The sequence below is a fragment of the Orbicella franksi genome, chromosome 5, assembly GCF_964199315.1.
Source record: "Orbicella franksi chromosome 5, jaOrbFran1.1, whole genome shotgun sequence".
NCBI classification, from domain to species: domain Eukaryota; kingdom Metazoa; phylum Cnidaria; class Anthozoa; order Scleractinia; family Merulinidae; genus Orbicella; species Orbicella franksi.
This window is the reverse complement of record NC_138149.1, coordinates 28,624,617-28,643,294: the sequence shown is the minus strand read 5'-3', so window position 1 is coordinate 28,643,294 and position 18,678 is coordinate 28,624,617. Positions and strand designations below refer to the sequence as shown.

The 18,678-nt window shown below is 38.7% G+C and overlaps 2 protein-coding genes across 2 annotated transcripts; both read right to left on the bottom strand.

The window, feature by feature from the left end:
• Nucleotides 1-929: 929 nt before the first annotated feature.
• On the bottom strand, nt 930-2,564 carry LOC145488239 (histamine H2 receptor-like). Its single transcript, XM_081467061.1, has one exon. It carries the CDS (start codon nt 1,994-1,996, stop codon nt 989-991), a length of 1,008 nt encoding a protein of 335 aa, XP_081323187.1. The 5' UTR covers nt 1,997-2,564; the 3' UTR covers nt 930-988.
• A 3,098-nt stretch (nt 2,565-5,662) lies between these two features.
• Nucleotides 5,663-15,883, bottom strand: LOC145487987 (contactin-5-like). Its single transcript, XM_081466751.1, has 6 exons — nt 15,252-15,883; nt 11,473-11,811; nt 9,636-10,274; nt 8,397-8,726; nt 7,626-7,892; nt 5,663-6,930 (listed from the first exon to the last, which is right to left on the bottom strand). The coding sequence occupies exons 1-6, from the start codon at nt 15,313-15,315 to the stop codon at nt 6,584-6,586; spliced, it is 1,986 nt and encodes a 661-aa protein (XP_081322877.1). The 5' UTR covers nt 15,316-15,883; the 3' UTR covers nt 5,663-6,583.
• Between the last annotated feature and the right edge of the window lie 2,795 nt (nt 15,884-18,678).

Sequence of the window (18,678 nt, the reverse complement as noted above, 5' to 3'; positions counted from 1 at the left end):
CAGGAAGTCAGAGATTATGTTTACACCTTCATGTTCCCTGAAGAGTACACTCTGACGGAAAGCATTGCTGCTTCTTGCAGCATTGGTGAAAGAGACTCCCATAGCATCACAAGCGGCGACGAAGAACTCGACGACAGCGAAGATGAAGATGAGTGCCAGTGAAAGTTGCATTCGAAAATAAGAGTGTTTTAAAATACTTCTTTTCAGTAGCTACAAATGCTTTTTGTCGCCAAACGTTTTTTTAAAGCAGAAGGAAAGTTTGTAATAAATTTGTATCCTGCCTTCTATGTTTATTCTATAGCAATTTTTTTGATATTCAAACATTATGCCATTTTAAAGTTTTCCTAAAATATTTCACGTGACCCCCCCTTTTTCCCTTATTTTTTTGGGATGGCCCCCCCTCGAAAGCCATTTTTTTTCGCATGCCCCCCCCCCCAAATCCCACCAGCCCCCCCTACCTTATAAAAAATGAACGGTCCCTAAGACCAGATAGAAATAATTGGAATCATAATTTGAAGGAAATTTCAGTTACATGTAGAATTCTACTAAAAAAATTAGATTATTCTCTCTCTATTTCTACGAGGCGATAGTTGATACGGCCTTCGGCTTCATCAACTATAACCTCATAGAAATCTCGAGCTCGTAATCTAATTGTTAAATAGTGTTCTCACAGGGGAATGGTTGAAAGCTTACTAAACCAAAAGGTAACAACAGTAGAATAGGCTCAGTTCTTGTACAATTGAAGTAAAGTTAAAGTTCAACAAGAGACAACGCTCTCTTGAGTTTAATTGTCCATGACCACATTACAGATCAATTTAGTTACGAAAAAACACCCAATTACATAACTTTCATTATTCCTCAAAATATCTCCTTTCTGGTATACACTTAAATGGATTTCTTGTATTCCTATTTCACTTAGTTTGGAGCGCTTTAGCGAGCTGGATATGAATGTTGAAGATTTTCACGTTACTTAAATCCTGCATGCAGCTCAACAAGCGTTGCTGCTTAAAGGAACTTCGTCTAAGCTATTCTGCGGATTTTTAAAAACGTACGATCGTAAAACGTTTCTAAAATCCTCCTTGAACAAAGTGTACAAGAGAGGATTGAAAAGAGATGTGCTATACCTCAGGAAAAGGAGAGTGACATTTACGGCTTGCGGGAGATGCATTAGTAAATTCTCGTCCAAGAGAATCGAGCTCAGAAAGTATGAGCACCAACCCAAAATAAAGGCCAGGATCATGGACCCGAGAATGATCACCGCGCGCTTTTGGCCCCGTTTTTGCCTGGCTCCCTTTGAGACTCTTACATGAGTCGCTTGCCGACGTATTCGTTTCAGTTGAACTCGCAAAATTAAGAATATGCGACTGTAGGCGACTGCAAGGAGTATTAAAGGAAGCACCACGAGTCCTACAAAGCAGCTGTAAATGTAGATCACGTCACTGTGTTGTTCGTTTGCAGTTTCAGGGGTGGACCCAAAACTAATCCAAATCAGCTGTATGAGCGATACAGCCAGAGAGAAGGTCCAAATAAAGACCATCGAGGCCGCCATTCTATTTTTGGTCACAATCCGGTAGTAATGCATAGGGTAAATGATCATGACATAGCGTTCAAATGTGACAATTAGAAGATGCAATATGGTCGAAATGGCGATAAACCGTGATGCAAGATCCATGGCGATGCAGGAAGCAATTCCATCTGGCATGGGCGAAAGATTGCAGGCAAATATCAAAGGAATGGCTACAAGGCCTGATAAAAGATCGGACAGCGCTAGGCATGCCAAACATAAATTAGTTATTGTTCGCAGCTGCGTATTTTTGTATACCAATGCTATCACTAGCGAGTTGGCGGAGACGATGAGGCAGGAGAGAACACCCAGAAGAACGAGAGGAAGATGGTTCCCTTGTCCTGATGGGATCTCTTGCTTATTGCCGCTTTCATTTCCTGTTCTGTTCACAGTTTTGCTGGAGATGTTGAAACATACAGTTGTGATGTTCATTGTTACTGTTGGATACTGCTCTTTGTCGGTAGAAGGTTATCAAACTTTTCAAAAGGGCTTTCTGCTGCACTCGACGGTGTGTCTCATAACATTGCCAATGCGGGCCAAACTAGTATTCTTTGAACTCAGCCTTCTGATTTTGAAAAAGACGATCCACGATGACGAACAACTTGTAATATATATCTGTCAACTAAAGTGAAATTATTTCATTATACACGGCTGTCCAGGGGCGCTCTTTTGATGGAAAGATTATTTCCTATTTCGTGTGAGGCTTTATTAACTACTAAAACTGATGCGGCCATGTGGTTTTCCCAAAATAGGTACATGACACATTCGCCGTACGTCATACAAACATCGCAAATGAAGCTAAACGCGCACCGCAGACCCGTACGTTTCGTTAAATAAACAGAATGATATTTGAAATTTATTTCTAAACAGATACAAAAAAGGCGAATAAATAAACAGAATTCAAATCGGACTTTCACCAACTGTACAAATAAATAAAGAAAATGTAAACATAGTTGTATACATAATTCTTCGCAGTTTTCAATTTCAACTCTTTATAAGAAATCTTTATAATAACCTATGCTTTTTTATAGTGATTTTCTGCTGGGATACTGAGTATATCGAACATATGTAAAGATAGTAGAGTTCCTATTCTAAATTTCCACGGTATAAATCAGGGAAAAACAAGTGGTTTATATTTGGTACTGAGCCTGTAGGCATTATAGAATAAAATGAAGATTATCATAGCTTGGTGTATGGTTTTGGAAAAAAAAAAAACGAAACAGTCTTCGCTCGCTGTTGGTAGGAAAGAGAAGACAGAGAGCCAGAAAGGACACTTTGTCTGTTATCGATGGTCATCGTAGATACTAAGAAGACCTCTATTAATCAAAATGTGCAAATTTTGAAAACTGTGAATTATATGTTATCTAGTCCTCGATGCGCAACAATTAAAAAAATACTGCATCGGTTGTAAACTGTTTTGGTCAGATGCTGCTCATTTTCAACTGGAATTTCTCGCGTTTTTCCCCTCTGTAAAAGACCATAATTTCGCTTTCAGGAGCAATATGTTCCAAAGTCTCTTTAACTTTGATTTTTGGTTTAATTTATAAGTAAGGTTATACATCCAGTCAAAGATTCTTGTTTGTTTAGAAAAAATGCGCTTGATTTTACTGAGTCGAGCAAAAGAAAAGACCCGAAACTGAATAACGAAGAAAACAAATTTTGAGTGACCTTGATGAAATAACATATCACCTTCGCACTCACTGGCCAAAAACTGCGAGTTTTGGAAACGTCGACGCTAGCGCTTCAAAGCCTTTTTTTTTTTTTGTCCCATTTTTTTTTCTACAAACCTCAAGGAAATGATAGTTACCTTAACCCGCCGCCTACTTGTTCAGCTTTTACCGAAATAGAACACAATTATGGTTTCGAACTCTCTTTAGAACATAACAATGATATCCTTGTTTTCAATTCTTTTAAAGTCAACCCGATCTGAATGATAAACATCGGGATTATTGAAATGAAAAGTTTCCTGAAATGGTGTTTTTTCGCAAATCACCATCAACGAAAGATTAACTGTAAATTTCGTTTACGAGACAGTTTACTGTCGCCTCGTTGGAGGCAGATTTACAAGTGCTACAAACGAAATGAGATTTTAATTTAGTTTCAATCTAAACAGAACTGAAATAAAAAAAAAAATGAGCTTTTTGACAGCTTCAAATAGTGCGATATATAGAATATGCAAATACCGTTCAATACAATTTCAGCAGCAATTATCACTTGGCCCAATGTTTGAAAAATCCGTCCTAAGCTTACCTGTTCTGTTTTGAGCTTGTCTTCTCGATGAAAGTTGATCATCATATAAATCTTTACATTTTCGATTCCAATCAATTCTTCGTTACGTTTCTTTGTCAATGAGTCGTTTGTTCAGCTTTAAACCCAGCTGAGGAAAAATTAAAGGAAAACATTTTCGTCGACTCTTTGCCAACCTATAGCTTGTACCTAGCTGCTCACACCTTTGTCAAGCAATAATTTTGTTCCGTTGAGAGAAACAAAGCGGTTTGATTATTAAAACCGACCTTCGCTTAACTCTGTTCTTGCAAAAGATTCTGGATTGAAAAAAGCAAAACAAAAGCCTGGCTTTTTAGTGAAGCATTGTCAATAAAATGGGCAATTTCTATTGGATAACAACCAAGCAGATCAGCAGTGACTCCTGGTAACCTATTGAACTGAAAAAAAAGACAGTTTTAAGTACCAGCATGGTCAATAAAGTGAGCTTGAGGTATATAAATATTATATTTGGTTTGAAGCCGCTCAAGTTAACTTTAAATAAACTGGACATCGTTTCTAGCAACTAACCTAACAAAAACCAGATGTACGCCTTTTCTACTTAAAATTTTTCCTGGGTAGGCTTTCAGAAGTGACGATGCTGCCAAGAAACAAAAGAGGCACGCTGTTTTATTTTTTCTTGATTATGTCCCTTGCTATTGCTTTAGACCTCATAAGGACGAGAAAAAGATAATGAATATAAAAGTTTCCGTGAGAACCGTGGCAGTTTATCCCCAAACTCTTATATAGTGTTTAAGAAAATAACCTTAGAAACCTTCTCGGCAACATTTTTCTATAAAAATTTATCGTCATTGGTAAGCGGATTTTATCCCGAAACGATACAAACAGAGGAACTAACACAACATGGCGGTCCCGAGTCAACTGTAAGTTAAAATTAACTGTTAACGTTCGTGTGGGATTTTTTATCCCTGTAGAGCTTGGCAGTATCTTCACAATAGCACATGAATAAGACTGAAAATAAAAAGTCTCTCTTAAGGAGACATTTAATTCATATTTTCTCGTTGCAAGAAAAAGAGCAATTTTCGTTTGCGTAAATTTTGCTTCGTTTAATAAATAAGAGCGTTTTACCTATGTAACGAAACTTGTCCTGCTTTACGAAAACCTTTTTTTCTTGCACTTACGACGTGGTAAGAGTTTTTCTAAAGAGCTTTCCTCGAGGAGTTGTGCAGATGTTTCCAACCCATGATGCATTATGATTGCATGATAGGTACGACTGATGAATGGAAAGCAAAAAACAACGTAACGGGTTGACTCGATAAGAATGTTTTAATTTAATGCTATTGATAAGGTAGGTGTAGATTTTTCAGAGGACGCGAACCAGAGATCATCACTGCAAAAAAAACAAAAGTTGAGAGACCAGGACAATGGATGTCTCAAGATTCGCGTTACACAATAAAAAGCTGTGTATCATTTTGAAATTTTCAATATTAAGTCTTTCCTTGCCCCCCCCCCCCCCCCCCCAAAAAAAAAAGTGTGTGATGTACTGCTTCTGACCGAAACACTTTCTCGGCGAAATTTTCGCCGGGTTCAAGTCATTAGTTTGTTTCATGAGTATTTCTGGTAACTAATATGAGTGCTACCTGGTTTTGGGAACATATGCGACTAAAATAAAATACTCCTTCGCAAAACGAAGATTAGGTTCTTGAGCGTAATTCAGTTACGAACACACTAGCAAAATGCGTATGCCCGCGAAATATGTCATGTACGGCTATCAGATAACTGGGGATTCCCGACTACACATCGGTTTCCTGACTATTTGTTAAAAAATAAAACTAGGTTTTGGAAGAGTGGATTGTTTGTTTGGAGTAGGGGGCGGGGGGGGGGGGGAATCTAAAAACAACAGTTGGAGGAATACCTGCGATGAACAAGTAGCCCAACCAAAAAGAGCAGTTAATGTAATTCAAAACAGGACCAGGTTCTTCTACTTCTAACTAAATTTCAGTATAGTACATCTTTAAGATATTTATGTAACAAAAAGCTTTCTTAGTTAATAGCAGTGAAATATTACATTACAGGAGTGATAACAAGTTCCGTCATCTATCACTTACGTTACTGATAAATGTATACATTTAGCTCATATACTATATATAAAGACCTTTACCTGTGAGGGTCTACGATCTGGATGAGTTTAACTGGTAACTGGCAACCATTGTTTTCAATGTAAACTAATGTAAACTACTGCTGCCCCATCCTGACCCTTCAAGGTGGCTCCTTCTAAAGTTTTATAGCTGTCAGCTGAGACGGATAAGATGCGTTTTGTTCCTGATGGCTAAGATCTAAAATGTGCGAACTGAAAAATTGGCTGAAATTTTAAACGAAACCTGACCATCACCAAAAATTCACGAAAGAGATAGGAAGTATAAGAGAAAGCTGAGAAACGAGACCTTCAAAGTCAAATCTAACTCTAAAATTGTGTGAGCCGACAAAATTGCCGAGGTTTTTTCCGGTATTAACGACTGACAGCACTCTCATTCGGACCCCATTAACGTAATGTTTCCTTACGTTTGAGAACATAAGCTTTACAACCCAAATATTGACTGCTTTAATTATTTTTTTTTCTTTACGTTGTCTTCACCCTTTCATCCCTGTAAGGATAAGTTTCTCTTTACGTTTTGTTATCTCAGGTGCTGTTCTAGGTCTGCCCTACCGACACCCGGTGCATTTCATCAGAATGTGGTACTGGTCTTGGTAGTCTTAAAAGTGAAAAAAGGGGTAATCAAACTGTATTTCGAAGGGTTACTTTTTGATGTAGTAGCAAAAGTAAAGTCTAATATCCTTTGCTATGAAAGACTGTGGAATTTCTCCATCGAATGAATTTTTGTTTTCGCGGTCTTCACAGTCCCAGAGTATCCACTCCTCCGTAACACGCATGCCCAGTACTGCCTGGCAACTGCTTGAGTGTTTCAAAAGGAAGAACGGTTCGCGCATGGGAAGTTCGATTGGTGTTTCCGCTGATCCATCTGACCGACAGCAGAAATGTATAACAGTGTCCTTGCTGTAAGTACCGTCTGGTAGGACACCGCTGGCAAAGTTATCGTTTTTCGTATCCTCATCGTCCCACTTGATCCAGCCTTCACGAAATCCTGTCAGTAAAAAAAAAAAGTTGATTCTCATAAGTTTGTCAAATAATAGGTAATTTTCCATTTGCTAGGTACTTTTTTTCTGGCCGGAGTTTTGGAAATACATTTAACACTTCATGATTATAGGTGCTCCTTAATTGGGAGTTTGTTGACAACGTGGAATAAAAGAAAAAATGTTGCATGTTTATAGCTGTCGATGCGCTTAGCTACACCTAGCTAGTTCACAGGCACTCTACTGAAAATGAAAGAGATTGGCAAAAAAATAAAGGTCATCACCATGACAGCTGAATACTTGCTAGATACTGGATTGTGGACTGTGTGGTCTGGGTTCATACACAGGCCGGGGTCTTGAGCAGGCTACTAATCTCACTGAAGCTCTCCATGTGAGAATATAAACAGAAAATTCGTACAGCAGCCAACCTACCCTACAGCATCACATGGGCAATAGTAATACAGTTCTAGTGTGGTTGGAATTGGGTGAGGTGGATTGGACTGTTTGTTAAGAATAGAGACAGTCCTTTGTTTCCTAAATTTGCTATGGAATAGTGCAACGAAAAACTTAAAGGTAGAAGCAACCGTTGCCAGGACTCATTTTCACTCACTCAATCCCTCTCTTTGTGCCCTTTTGGGCACATAAGACCACAGGGACTGTTTAAAGACTCATGTTGAAATTGTAGAAATCTTTTTCGTATTCTTACCATAAGGACACTTTCCTTTTTTGTAAATACAATATTTCCCCGCTGGCCATTGCGTCTTCCCTGTCTTGTTTGTCTTTACACAGAAATGTTGTGAAATCTTACTGTCTTTCTTCTCTCCGTTCAAGTGAAAGGAGCTGGACCAGTTGTTCAATGGCGTCGAGTCTTCTGTGTCTTGTCGAAGAAGACCCTCTGACCAAGAGAATTCCGTTGACACTGGACATCCACTGTGCGGCATGGGTATAGCGTATGTTCCTCTCGGCCACTCGACTAAATTTGTTAAACGAAAAAGAGAATCAATCAGATGCTTTGTATGAACACCGAAAACTGCAAAACCAAAGACCTTCCCCGGGTCACGGGATATGGGTTACTGACGCGTCATGATTGACACTAGACATGGAGGTAGCCCATAGCGGACACGTCCCAATGAACTGGTACTCGATCCTGCACGAGTAAAAACACTACTAACTGACTTACGCCTGGGAAAATCGTAATTAAGCGCCCTGTTGTTAAGCTACTAGGCTTCAAAAGAGCTATTGTTACCCGTCCCGCTTGTGAGGAAGAGTGCGTGTATTGCGTGCCATGCGATGGCACGAAACACTATCTAATGTGCTACTCTTGCAGGTCTTTTACCACCATTTGGCTCATGGAAAATTTGCATCACATCATTAACTCAAAAGAATAAACGAAAACGCAAAGTAAGAGCAAGCATATTGGTCTCTATATTGGAATACGATTCGTGCATTATCGAGGGCGCTGAAATAGTTTACTTACCGCTCTCGAATAACCTCAAGTCAATGACAGCTTCTGCGACGTCGGGCTTATCATAGTTAGCGACATATGCCATACACGTGTATTTACCAACATCTTTTTCTGAAACGTTCGTAATGTGTAGAGAAAAAGTTCCTCGTCTTCTTTTCCGAAATATGTCAGTAACTTTCTTGTTGGTATTTTCTTGTACTTCCTTGCCATTAAATTTCCATGACACCATGGTATCGATGCGGTCTACCTCGCGACCTAGACACGTCAAAGTCGCATTGGAACCTCCGCTAGTTATCACGTTGGGATGGACTGGGCGGAGCACCGTAATAATACCATCGACACCTGCCCAAATGAGAGACCAGAGGAATACAGTATAAACAAATGAGTAAAAACCGAGTGGCTTAAGAAACTGCTGGCAGAAATTTACTATTTTGATACCAAAAAATACTGTTTAGCCAAGCAAGATCAAGCAGGTTCTCATATGTGGGTTACAGTTAAATTATGATAAACATTTAACCAAGGAGTGTGACTTTGAGACCGCAAATTTATAATACAGTTGTAAATAAATACTGGCAGACTATGTATTTAAGGCCAAACCCAAGTTTTTATATATTTTTTTAGTAATCATCAACTATATCTCCTTCATAGAAATTAAGAACCTAAGAAAAAATCTACTTAGCCTAAATTGCCAATAACTACTCCAAAATACAAGAACCTATTTTGCCAGACTTCAAAAACATCTAAGTTCTTACACGTGGGCTTTTACTGTATATAGTTATGAAAGTTCATCAAGTCGGCAATAATATATTTACAGTTCAATTATCTTTGAACTCTATCGAAGCCGCAGGCTGGTGACCTGGGTTGTTGACGTTTGCTATTAGGTAAACTGACATGTCCTCTCTAGTCCCTCTCGGCGTTAGTGCCACGAAATTAACCCTACACAGAGAACCAGCTAGGCTGTTGCCGCTGGACACAGTGGCCGAACAGCAATAAAACAATTAAACCCCATGTTTTCTCTGAAGAGATATGAGCTCATTATAAGATCTCCCCTGTTGCTTCACAGAAAGTGATCACCGCTTGGGAGTTTACACCAGTAGTAGTAGACTGCACAAAAAATCCCAAAAATGCGACATTTTCGACACGAGTGATGAGGAGGCTCGAGAAATCGAAGGTTTCAGAGAATGGAATTCCACTAGGCAGACATAATAAATAAATAAATAAATAAATAAATAAATAAACAAACAAACTTACCATTGGCATCAGCAACGACATGAACGCTGAAGTTTTTCAGTCTCAAGCCATGTGAAGTGTTAAGAACGCAAGAATATTGTCCACTGTCATTCAATCCAGCATTATATATAGTTAAACTGATCTTTTTCGTATTAATAGATCGTTCACTGCGACCAAGCCACTCATCGTTTACTTCATACTTGCTGTTGGTTTGTTTTCGACTTCCATTAAAAAGCCAAAAGGTGTCGACATACGATGCTTCGGTGTAAACTGCAATACAACTTATCGTCCTGTTTCTCCCGTTTGTAATTTCGACAGTCGAGAGAGATTGGTTCAGTTTTGGACCAGGTACGTCATGCACGCTTACTGATATGTTCTGTGCACTTATAATGGTAGTGGAATTGGCGCCACAAGTGTATGTTCCACTTTGGGCGAGTCCCACATGTTTCAGTGTCAATGGCAAGCTATGTTCTTCAACTGTGTTACTTAATGCTTTGTTACCACGTGCTTTTTGTACGAGCATAGTTTCCATTAGTCGTCCGTTAAAAAGCCAAAATGTCCAGACGTCGTCAGCTTCCGTAAAGTTTACTTGACACTGAAGAGTTATTGAGCCTCCTTCATGTAACGTGATGTTTTGTTGCGTGGTCGTAACGTTCAGCACTGGCAGAAGAAAAAGGAAAGATAGAGTTATATACGACATCCCTTCCGGCCACTTTCGGGCGATTTGAGGCGCCTGCCGTGATTTGCATTTTTTTCATTTCATTTTATTTATTTATTCCATTCTAAAATTACAAAGATAAATATAAAGTAGACAAGTAAGAGGAGAAATGGAAAAGGGCAAAAATATAGCAAGCTAATTAGATGCCCTTGTTTAATTGACAATAATAATTAGGGTAAAAAAGTTAACTTAACATAGGAGAGGAAGAGGTATGAATTAACCAATACTGAGCAATATAACACTGGAAGAGTGCTTTTTTAAAACGTTTTCTAGTCGCTAAGTTACGTATAGATAAAGGAAGGTCATTCCAATAGTAACATCCGATAACAGTAGGACAAAATTTCCTTATATTTATTCTGGAGAAACCGGGATTTAAGTGTTGTAGGGATGCACTTCGAGTAACGTAGTTATGTTGCTCAGATACCAGAGATAAGGTGTAATTAGACGGTTTTTCACCAATCAAGTGGTCATAAAATAGCTGGCAGGTATATAATTTAACAGTGTCGGGAAGCTTAATAAGACCAAGGTTTACATGATGGGGAGTAATATGTTCACGAAGTGGCACATTGTTGATTATTCTAATAGCTTTGTTTCGTAGTCTCACCAATTGTGACAATGGAGCCTCGTAATTATTACCCCACAGTACGCAACCATAATTTAAATAGGGATATATAAGTGCATAATAAATACTTGTTAGGGATTGGGATGTCACATAGGGTTTTAGTTTTGCAATAACATTTACACTTTTGCTAATTTTATTACTTATATAATCGATATGGTCGTGCCAAGACAGTGAGCAATCAATAATGAGTCCTAAATATTTAACACTGGAAGACTGTTCTAGGTACCGGTCTGCTAGTTTAAGAGAGAGATGTAAATTATAATTTCTTTTTTGTCGTGGTTGAAAAACCAGGTATTTTGTCTTACTTAAATTCAAGGTTAATCTAACATGTGTCTTTTAAATAGGAATAGAGCCGTCATTTAACGAGTATTGTGAACAAGGCATTTTTGTCGCTATCTTTAGTTCATAAAAAAAAAACAACAACAACTGAGAGGACTGGACTCAAGAGCCATCTGCTAAGCTGTTCCTGTAAGTTAAAAGAACTTTGCATAAAAGTAGCATAAGGAAGTGAAACTCACCCTTCCTGTAAAGTGACAATTCTATGAAATCTTCATCAACGTTTGTCTTTCCAAAGTCACTTACACTGGCCTTACAGACGTATTTACCAACATCTTTTTCTGAAACACCTGTAATTTGCAGAGAAAAGGTCCCTTTTCTACCTTCTTTTCGCCAGTGATACTCCACTCTAACATTCTTGTTGGTATCTTCTTTGATAATTTGGCCGTTAAACTTCCACTGCACCTCAGTATCGATGAGGTTTACTTTACGACCGCGACATTTTAAGGTGACATTAGAACCTTGTCTTGCTACTACACTGGCGGGGACTGCTTTCATCTCAGGAATGATGGTCTTAGTATCTGTTAAAAACAAAAGGGGGTTTTCAAAGAAAACTTTAGTATAATTTTGTACGTCCACCGAGAGGGGCTGAATTCCCCATTAACAGCACTTTATCAGGGTCCCTGCTTCAGGCCTTTTAAAGTGTGGAGACCGGTGCGTTTATACCTACGCATGCGGGTCGTGATGAGGTTACCAATGAAGGCTTAATCTGGGTAGAAGACTTTAAACTTCAATAATGCGAGAACACACAGGACAACAGTTGGGAAGCGCTTGCCTTATGGTTAGTGCGCTCGACTCCGGATCGAGCAGTCCGCGGAGTTCGAGCCCTGGTCGGGGACATCGTATTGTGTTTTCGGGCAAGAAACTTTACTCTCACGTGCACAGTGCCTTTCTCTACCCGGGTGTATAAATGGGTACCGGCGACCTTATTATTATTATTATTATTATTATTATTATTATTATTATTATTATTACTATTATTATTAATTTTTTTTATTTTATCAATTTCTATTGATTTTAAGTTTCTTACAATTTTATATAAACACACTGCAGATAATTCATAAACAAACAGACACGGAACATCTTACATTTACATACACACACATCAGTTCCTCTTAACTCTTTTCTACTTTTAGATATGACACTCAGCACAGTGTAGCAACAACACGAGATTCTATATCAGTCTAATTGTTTTTGTTCTTGCCCCATTTCATATTGTGAACTTTCAATTTGTTATTAATTTTGCTTTTGCGATCATTGTCTCAAGCTGGTGAATCGTTTTAATTTTGGAATTAAATACTTTAATTGCAGGGAGAGATTTGCTCTCATCTACAAGAACTACTGTTTAGCAATTATCACAGTATGATTAACAAATAACTCGTCCTCGCACCCTAGGATGCCAAACGGTATATATCTTTGTCAGAAAGGTGTTCTATCTTAACTCTTTGATTATCAAGCCGGCGACCTTAATGCTGGGGGTAACCCTTCGATGGCCCAGTATCCCATCCAGGGGGGAGTAGAAATACTCCTAGTCACTTCACACCACAGAAACCGGGATAAGCCCCAGCCTGCTGGGCCACTTGGCTCGTATGCTGACTTTACCTGTACCCTTTTACACAGGACAAGAGTTGAAGAAAACTGAATTTTGTTTCTATCCTTTGTTCTATTCTATCGCGCTCCGCTCAGCCGAATAGAAAACATTTCTGTTATAATTGGAGGAGACAAGTAATACAGCGAATAGTGGAGGGAGTCGCCAGCAATGATCGAGTTTATTTACAAGAATCTGAGACACGCTGAGTACAGGTTACAAGCCAAAGAATATAAGAAAATGTCACACGCTATTTTCAACAACGATATAAACAATAAGGAAAAAACAGCCACGAGTAAACTGGTCAGCGTCAAGTCGTGTGATATTCACAAGGAGTGGTATATAAAAGCCTGATTATCTCAGTGGGAACTTATACAAAGCAACCTAATTAAACACCTAAAAGAAATACATTTTAAATATGATACCACCCCTACGTTAACCATGCGTTCAAGGTATCTCAAGAATATGAGGACAAAAGAGCCAGACCAATTGTGAAGGGAAAAAAATTCCGGTTGACCAGTTGATAGGTTCGATAGTAAATCATTTTCTTTTCTACACGTGGTGTTTAAGTGTTCTTGACATCAGAGGTCACATGAATACATTTTCACTTCTTAAGACATCCTGTTTGTGAAGAGTGGGAGCATCGTTGCACTTGTCGCTATATATAGTAAAATTTATGTGACTAATTGCTTCCTAAGTTGGAAGCAATCATTGAAGAGAATTGAAGAATAATGACAAAATTCTAGTCTGACCTAGTCTTGGTGTTGGAATTGCTTAAACATTTTCTCTTGGATGTTTACATTCTGCAATGAGGTTAAAGATACCTAGTAAAGATTTACATTGGCGAATCGAATGATATCTTGCAATGTGAAGTGAGTCGGTGAAATATTAACTTTTCCACAAAACCAATAAATTTCCCGAATTTTAACATGTACATGAATTGTGGCTTGGGAATGAATTAATGACCTTGTTTTAACGACTGTCACATTCGCTTATGTGCGTTCCAACTAACCTCTTACTGAGGTATTTAAATACTTGCATTCTGATGTAAATATCAGTTATTACGAAACAAACTTTCACCTTGGTCACTTAGGAAGTGCTAAAGCAACAATCATTATCGATCAAATTGACGTATCACCTGCCATTCGAAAATGCCAGACCACGGCGCCGCTTCCTTAAATTTCATTATATGCCGCAAATGATGTGATAATAAGTCCACCTGTTTAATTGTGCGTGGCAATGTCGCTCCGTTACTGACTTCTCAGAGTATTAAAATCTACCAACTTCCTGCCTGAGTTGCCTCTCCTGACACTGATTAAAGCGGAAAATCGGTTTAGTGACAGAAGAAAGACGGGCAAGAACTGAACAGTTGTTATTTTAACAGCATATGAAAAATTAACCCCTAAGACATAGCTTTCTCGACAAGGCGTCTTGTTAGACACTGCATCAAAATAACACACCCTATTTGTTTTTTAATAGTTTTAGAACGGTATGTTCTGAAAGTATTTGCGGCGAAGACTCGCCGAGATTACTGGCGACAATCGACTTGAAAACTCAGACGGCACATCAAATAAGTTGTGGTTCGAACCGAACAGCAATGGGCGTGACCCAGACAGCGGCGTCAACCCTGCTATACGCCAAACGCTTTCAATAAATTTTTATACTTTCTTTTCACGTAACGAGCCTTGTTTTGCGACGTGAAAGATTCGTCATTAGAACTGCACGCAGGCCAAAAGCAGTTATTCTGTAGCCGAAGCACATACGCTGGAACTAAGTTTGCGTTCAGTGTGCGCCTTCTGCGCTATGAAGTGTAACTGTTCGAGAGGTAAATGCGGATGTACGACGATTGGAAATTGAAACGATGAGCATATGTTGTAAAGAAGTGAAAAAGAAAAATAATAATCGGCAGTTTGCCCGTCGTGTTTTGATGTTATGTTAACGGATTTGATCAGAATGTTTTTTCGATCGGAAATCAAAACGATTTTACAGATATAAAAGCTAGCGCGGGACGTTAGTATGTGTTACTAAAAAGTAAAGAACATTGAAATTATAAACAGCCTTCTATTTGTTCTATAGACCTCGATGAAGCAGGCCGTCAAAGAGAAGGATTTGGCATCAGATCATGCTAAATTTCGAGTGATTAATGTTGTCTAGTTTAGAACCGCGGATGAAAAAGGAACAACAATTTAAAGAACCTCGCTTTAGCCAAGTTTCGCGGTCGGTCAGGAACTACAAGGAAACAGAACTGCTGCTTAGAGGTCAAACCTATACTGTGCGGTTTCCGTCTCCATATGCACACAAACATTTTAATGTAACTACTATATTAACTTAATCAGTTGCATTAGCCTTTTTTCTCATTTTTTCGTTCCTTACCTGAGATTGACAACAGCGCTATAAGTGAAAAAGCTGCTGAGTAAAGTTTCATGTCTCCCAGCATGTTGTTTCCTTGCTCGGGCGCTTTCCGCCTTCACGTCCTTTGTCGGCGCAGGTTCAGAATGATTTTATTTTGCAGGTCCGTGATTCGTTCTTAAATATTTTCGTTTTCGAAGTCTGAACATGTCTGCTTTAAGATTATGAAAACAAAGGTGATGCTGGGGGAGGGGGGGAAAGCAGTTTACGGAAGAGAAGGAAATTGTCACAGAAATAATGAACTCTGCTGAAAAATTTAAAAGAGAGTGCGTGACGCATGCTGCTAACGACATTTATTATTGATTACAAAGTTGTGCTTACAGCGGAGTGCAAGGCTTCAGATAAACTGGACATGAATAAAATAGTGTTTCTGCCTGCTTCCTTCCCCCCGTCCTTCCAATTGTTTTGAAGACAGCCACCGGCAAAAGATTTTTTATGTTTCAATTTACAGTATACCCACTTAAACTTAATAAATACTGTTGCTGTGCGAAATGGTGATCACATAGGGTGGGTCACCGGGCATTTATACCATGCCGCTATTTTCTTATGCGTTCTCTGCTTGTCAATTATTCTATTAATAAGACGAAAATATTTACTCTGGGAGATTTTATATCAATGAAACAACGCACATTCCCTGCGGGCAATTGGGCAGCCCTCCAAACACTTGTCAAACGTGATTGACCCTTTGCACTGTCTCGAAGCCATGGTGATGGTTTGAGAGCTAAGCGTGCTCGAGAAAATAGAAATCAAAACAAATTTGTATCTTAACACTACTAACTTTCACTTGGGCTGTACTCTCGTGCATTTTGCAAATCACAATTAAAGATTTAACGCAAAGGAACTAAAACTAGCTATCCACAGAAGAAATTGAGCCCCGCCTTAATTAACACGGTTACTTCGTCATTACGGCCACCTTATTCAGTCCCGAACACAAGCTCAGCGAGTCATTCTTTCATTAAAGCACCCCTTTAATGCGACCAACCAGTTAATAAGGCCAGATTTCTGTGAAATGTTGGTAGACGGGTTTGACAAGAACTGATAACATGCGAAGTTGTAGTTCAGATATCTTCACGACATCGAAACCGCGCTAAAATGAAAATAGTTTTGGCAGAAAGGATTGCACGACGTTTAAGCAATAGCTGTTTAAATTTTCATTATCAGCTGATAAATGACCCTTTTATATTTTTACTGATAGCTGAGGTATTGGATGTTAAAAATTTACTGATGGCTTAGAATGGGCTGATAATATTATCTTAAGGTACGGCGGCATACAATAAAAGGTTCAGAAATTTTACGTAACGAAGCGAAATTTGCGCCTCCGCTTTTGGTTTGTTCCTTTACACCCCTCAATTATCGTGTCAATGCGATTTTATGTCGGAAATTGACTATACTGATACCTTAACTGTTGGCTGAGAAATTGTGGAAAATGTATATGGGTTATTGACCAAGTGTGAGTTCAAGATGGCTGGATATTGGCCAAGTTCTTTTTTTGTGTGTTTATGGACCGAGACGGAGTCTCGGTCCATAAACTCGCAAAAAAAGAACGAGGCCAATATCAAGCCATCTTGACCGAACAAGCTTGGTCAATAAAGGATTTATTATATGGCTTTCGCGGAAATTTTTCTTGCGGGACACGGCGGGTAGTCCCGAGCGGGCAAGATAGCTCCATCTTGCCTGCTCGGGTAGCCAATCACAGAGTAGGATTTGATTCATCTTGCCCGCTCAGGGAGTTTGCCATATAATGTCCCTTTACCTGTCTACAAATTATACTAATAGAGACAGAAATGACTGTTTTTAAATTATGATTGCTAATGACTGTTTGCACGTGTCTCTTTGCGGTCTATTGTACTGTCACAAAAATACTAGAAGTAATGTCTTTTTGAAGTATTTTAGTTAAAGAACGAAAATAAAACAAGCGCTGACTTGAACATCAACTTACTTCGAAGCTACATATTCGATTTGTCTTTTGCACACCGGCAAAGTAGACTCCCAAAAAGCTTTAGACCACTTATACAAACAAACCATACCAATAAAATGTGTACTTCTAGAATATCCTGAGTAATTTTCAGTTGCAGATAAGCTTGGGAAGACCGTTGTTTTGTTTCAATTAACCTTAATTGAATTGATCTCAAGAGCAAAGGTATCAGGGAATATATACTCAGTCGACGGAGCTTCGCGATAAATCTAAATCTCCTAAATTTTATCGGCAAAATACACTAATTACTAGCGCATGTTTACAGACTACAGATATATATATTTCGGAGAACCGAAGTTACATTAGGTCCACAGCATATTGTTCATATTACACCCCTTCTAAAACAGACTTAAAAACCGCCAAAGGGCCCGTTGCATTTGGAAACAAGATGGCGCCGCTTTTGTAAAGTACGATTCTTCTTTGCATATTTTTCACTGGACTTCAAAATATAGAAGGGAACTAGTATATGAGGTAGCAAATAAATTCTGTTGAAACGTCTTTATTTTCAGTTGCTTTCGGACCCTTTTTGGGCCATCATTATGCAAATTTGGTTACGTATTCCCGGACGCAGAACGGACGTGCTCATTATGCGGGAAAAACCTTGTCCTTCAGAGAATAGTAGTCAAAAACTTTCAGTGTGGCTGGTCTTGTGACACGTAACTGAAAAATGGCGCTGAAATATCGGTTTTGCAAAGAGACAGGCTTTCAAAACGCAATGTGTCAATGTGTATGTTTCTCGAGCTTCGAAGTAAATCAAAATGGAAATATTCTTATTTTCAGGTTACCTTCTAATCTATTCAAAACTAAAGCTATTCGCTACTCACTGTCGGCACAGTTCATATCTCCAAATAATTGATTGTTTTCGAAACAAAGAAGTTTGCAAAATCACACGTGTTCACCTTAGAGATTTGAAACTTGTACAAAAAGCGACACACATTGAATTATTAGCTTCTAAGGTTTGATGTTATCTACATCTGCATTTTTACTGAGCAAAGTGTTTCCTTTGCAATGAAACATTACGCGGAGTCTTCATTACTAGTGCGTGGTTAGAATGAAAGTTAACTTTCTTGTCTAAACAGCAAGTGTGGTGTGGATTTTTTCCCCGGGGGAGGGGGGAGGGAGGGACTACGGAGGATATTCTCAGAAAAAGTTGGCAGAGGTGTGCGGCCCTCTTCCCAAAACCCTATTTAAGACCAAAATCTGTGATTTTGTCAACCCTCTTTTTGATAAATTCAAAAAATTCGATATCCTATTTAAGACCTGACTCTTAAATCAATACCGTGTTTTCAGCCCTACCTTTTAATAAGTTACCTAGTTCAGACCGATGTTAAAGGCATTGGAGTGGCTTTTGTTGATGGTCTTTTCGATAATGTTGAAAAAAGTAAGTAGTATACTATGTTGGGAATTAAGCCTCAT

Coding starts and splice junctions, on each gene's coding strand:
- LOC145488239 (XM_081467061.1), bottom strand. CDS start 1,996: ATGAACATCACAACTGTATGTTTCAACATCTCCAGCAAAACTGTGAAC.
- LOC145487987 (XM_081466751.1), bottom strand. CDS start 15,315: ATGCTGGGAGACATGAAACTTTACTCAGCAGCTTTTTCACTTATAGCG. Junction 7,893..8,396: donor CTTGAGGTTATTCGAGAGCG/GTAAGTAAACTA, acceptor TAACAAATTTAG/TCGAGTGGCCGAGAGGAACA. Junction 6,931..7,625: donor AAAAGGAAAGTGTCCTTATG/GTAAGAATACGA, acceptor TTTTACTGACAG/GATTTCGTGAAGGCTGGATC.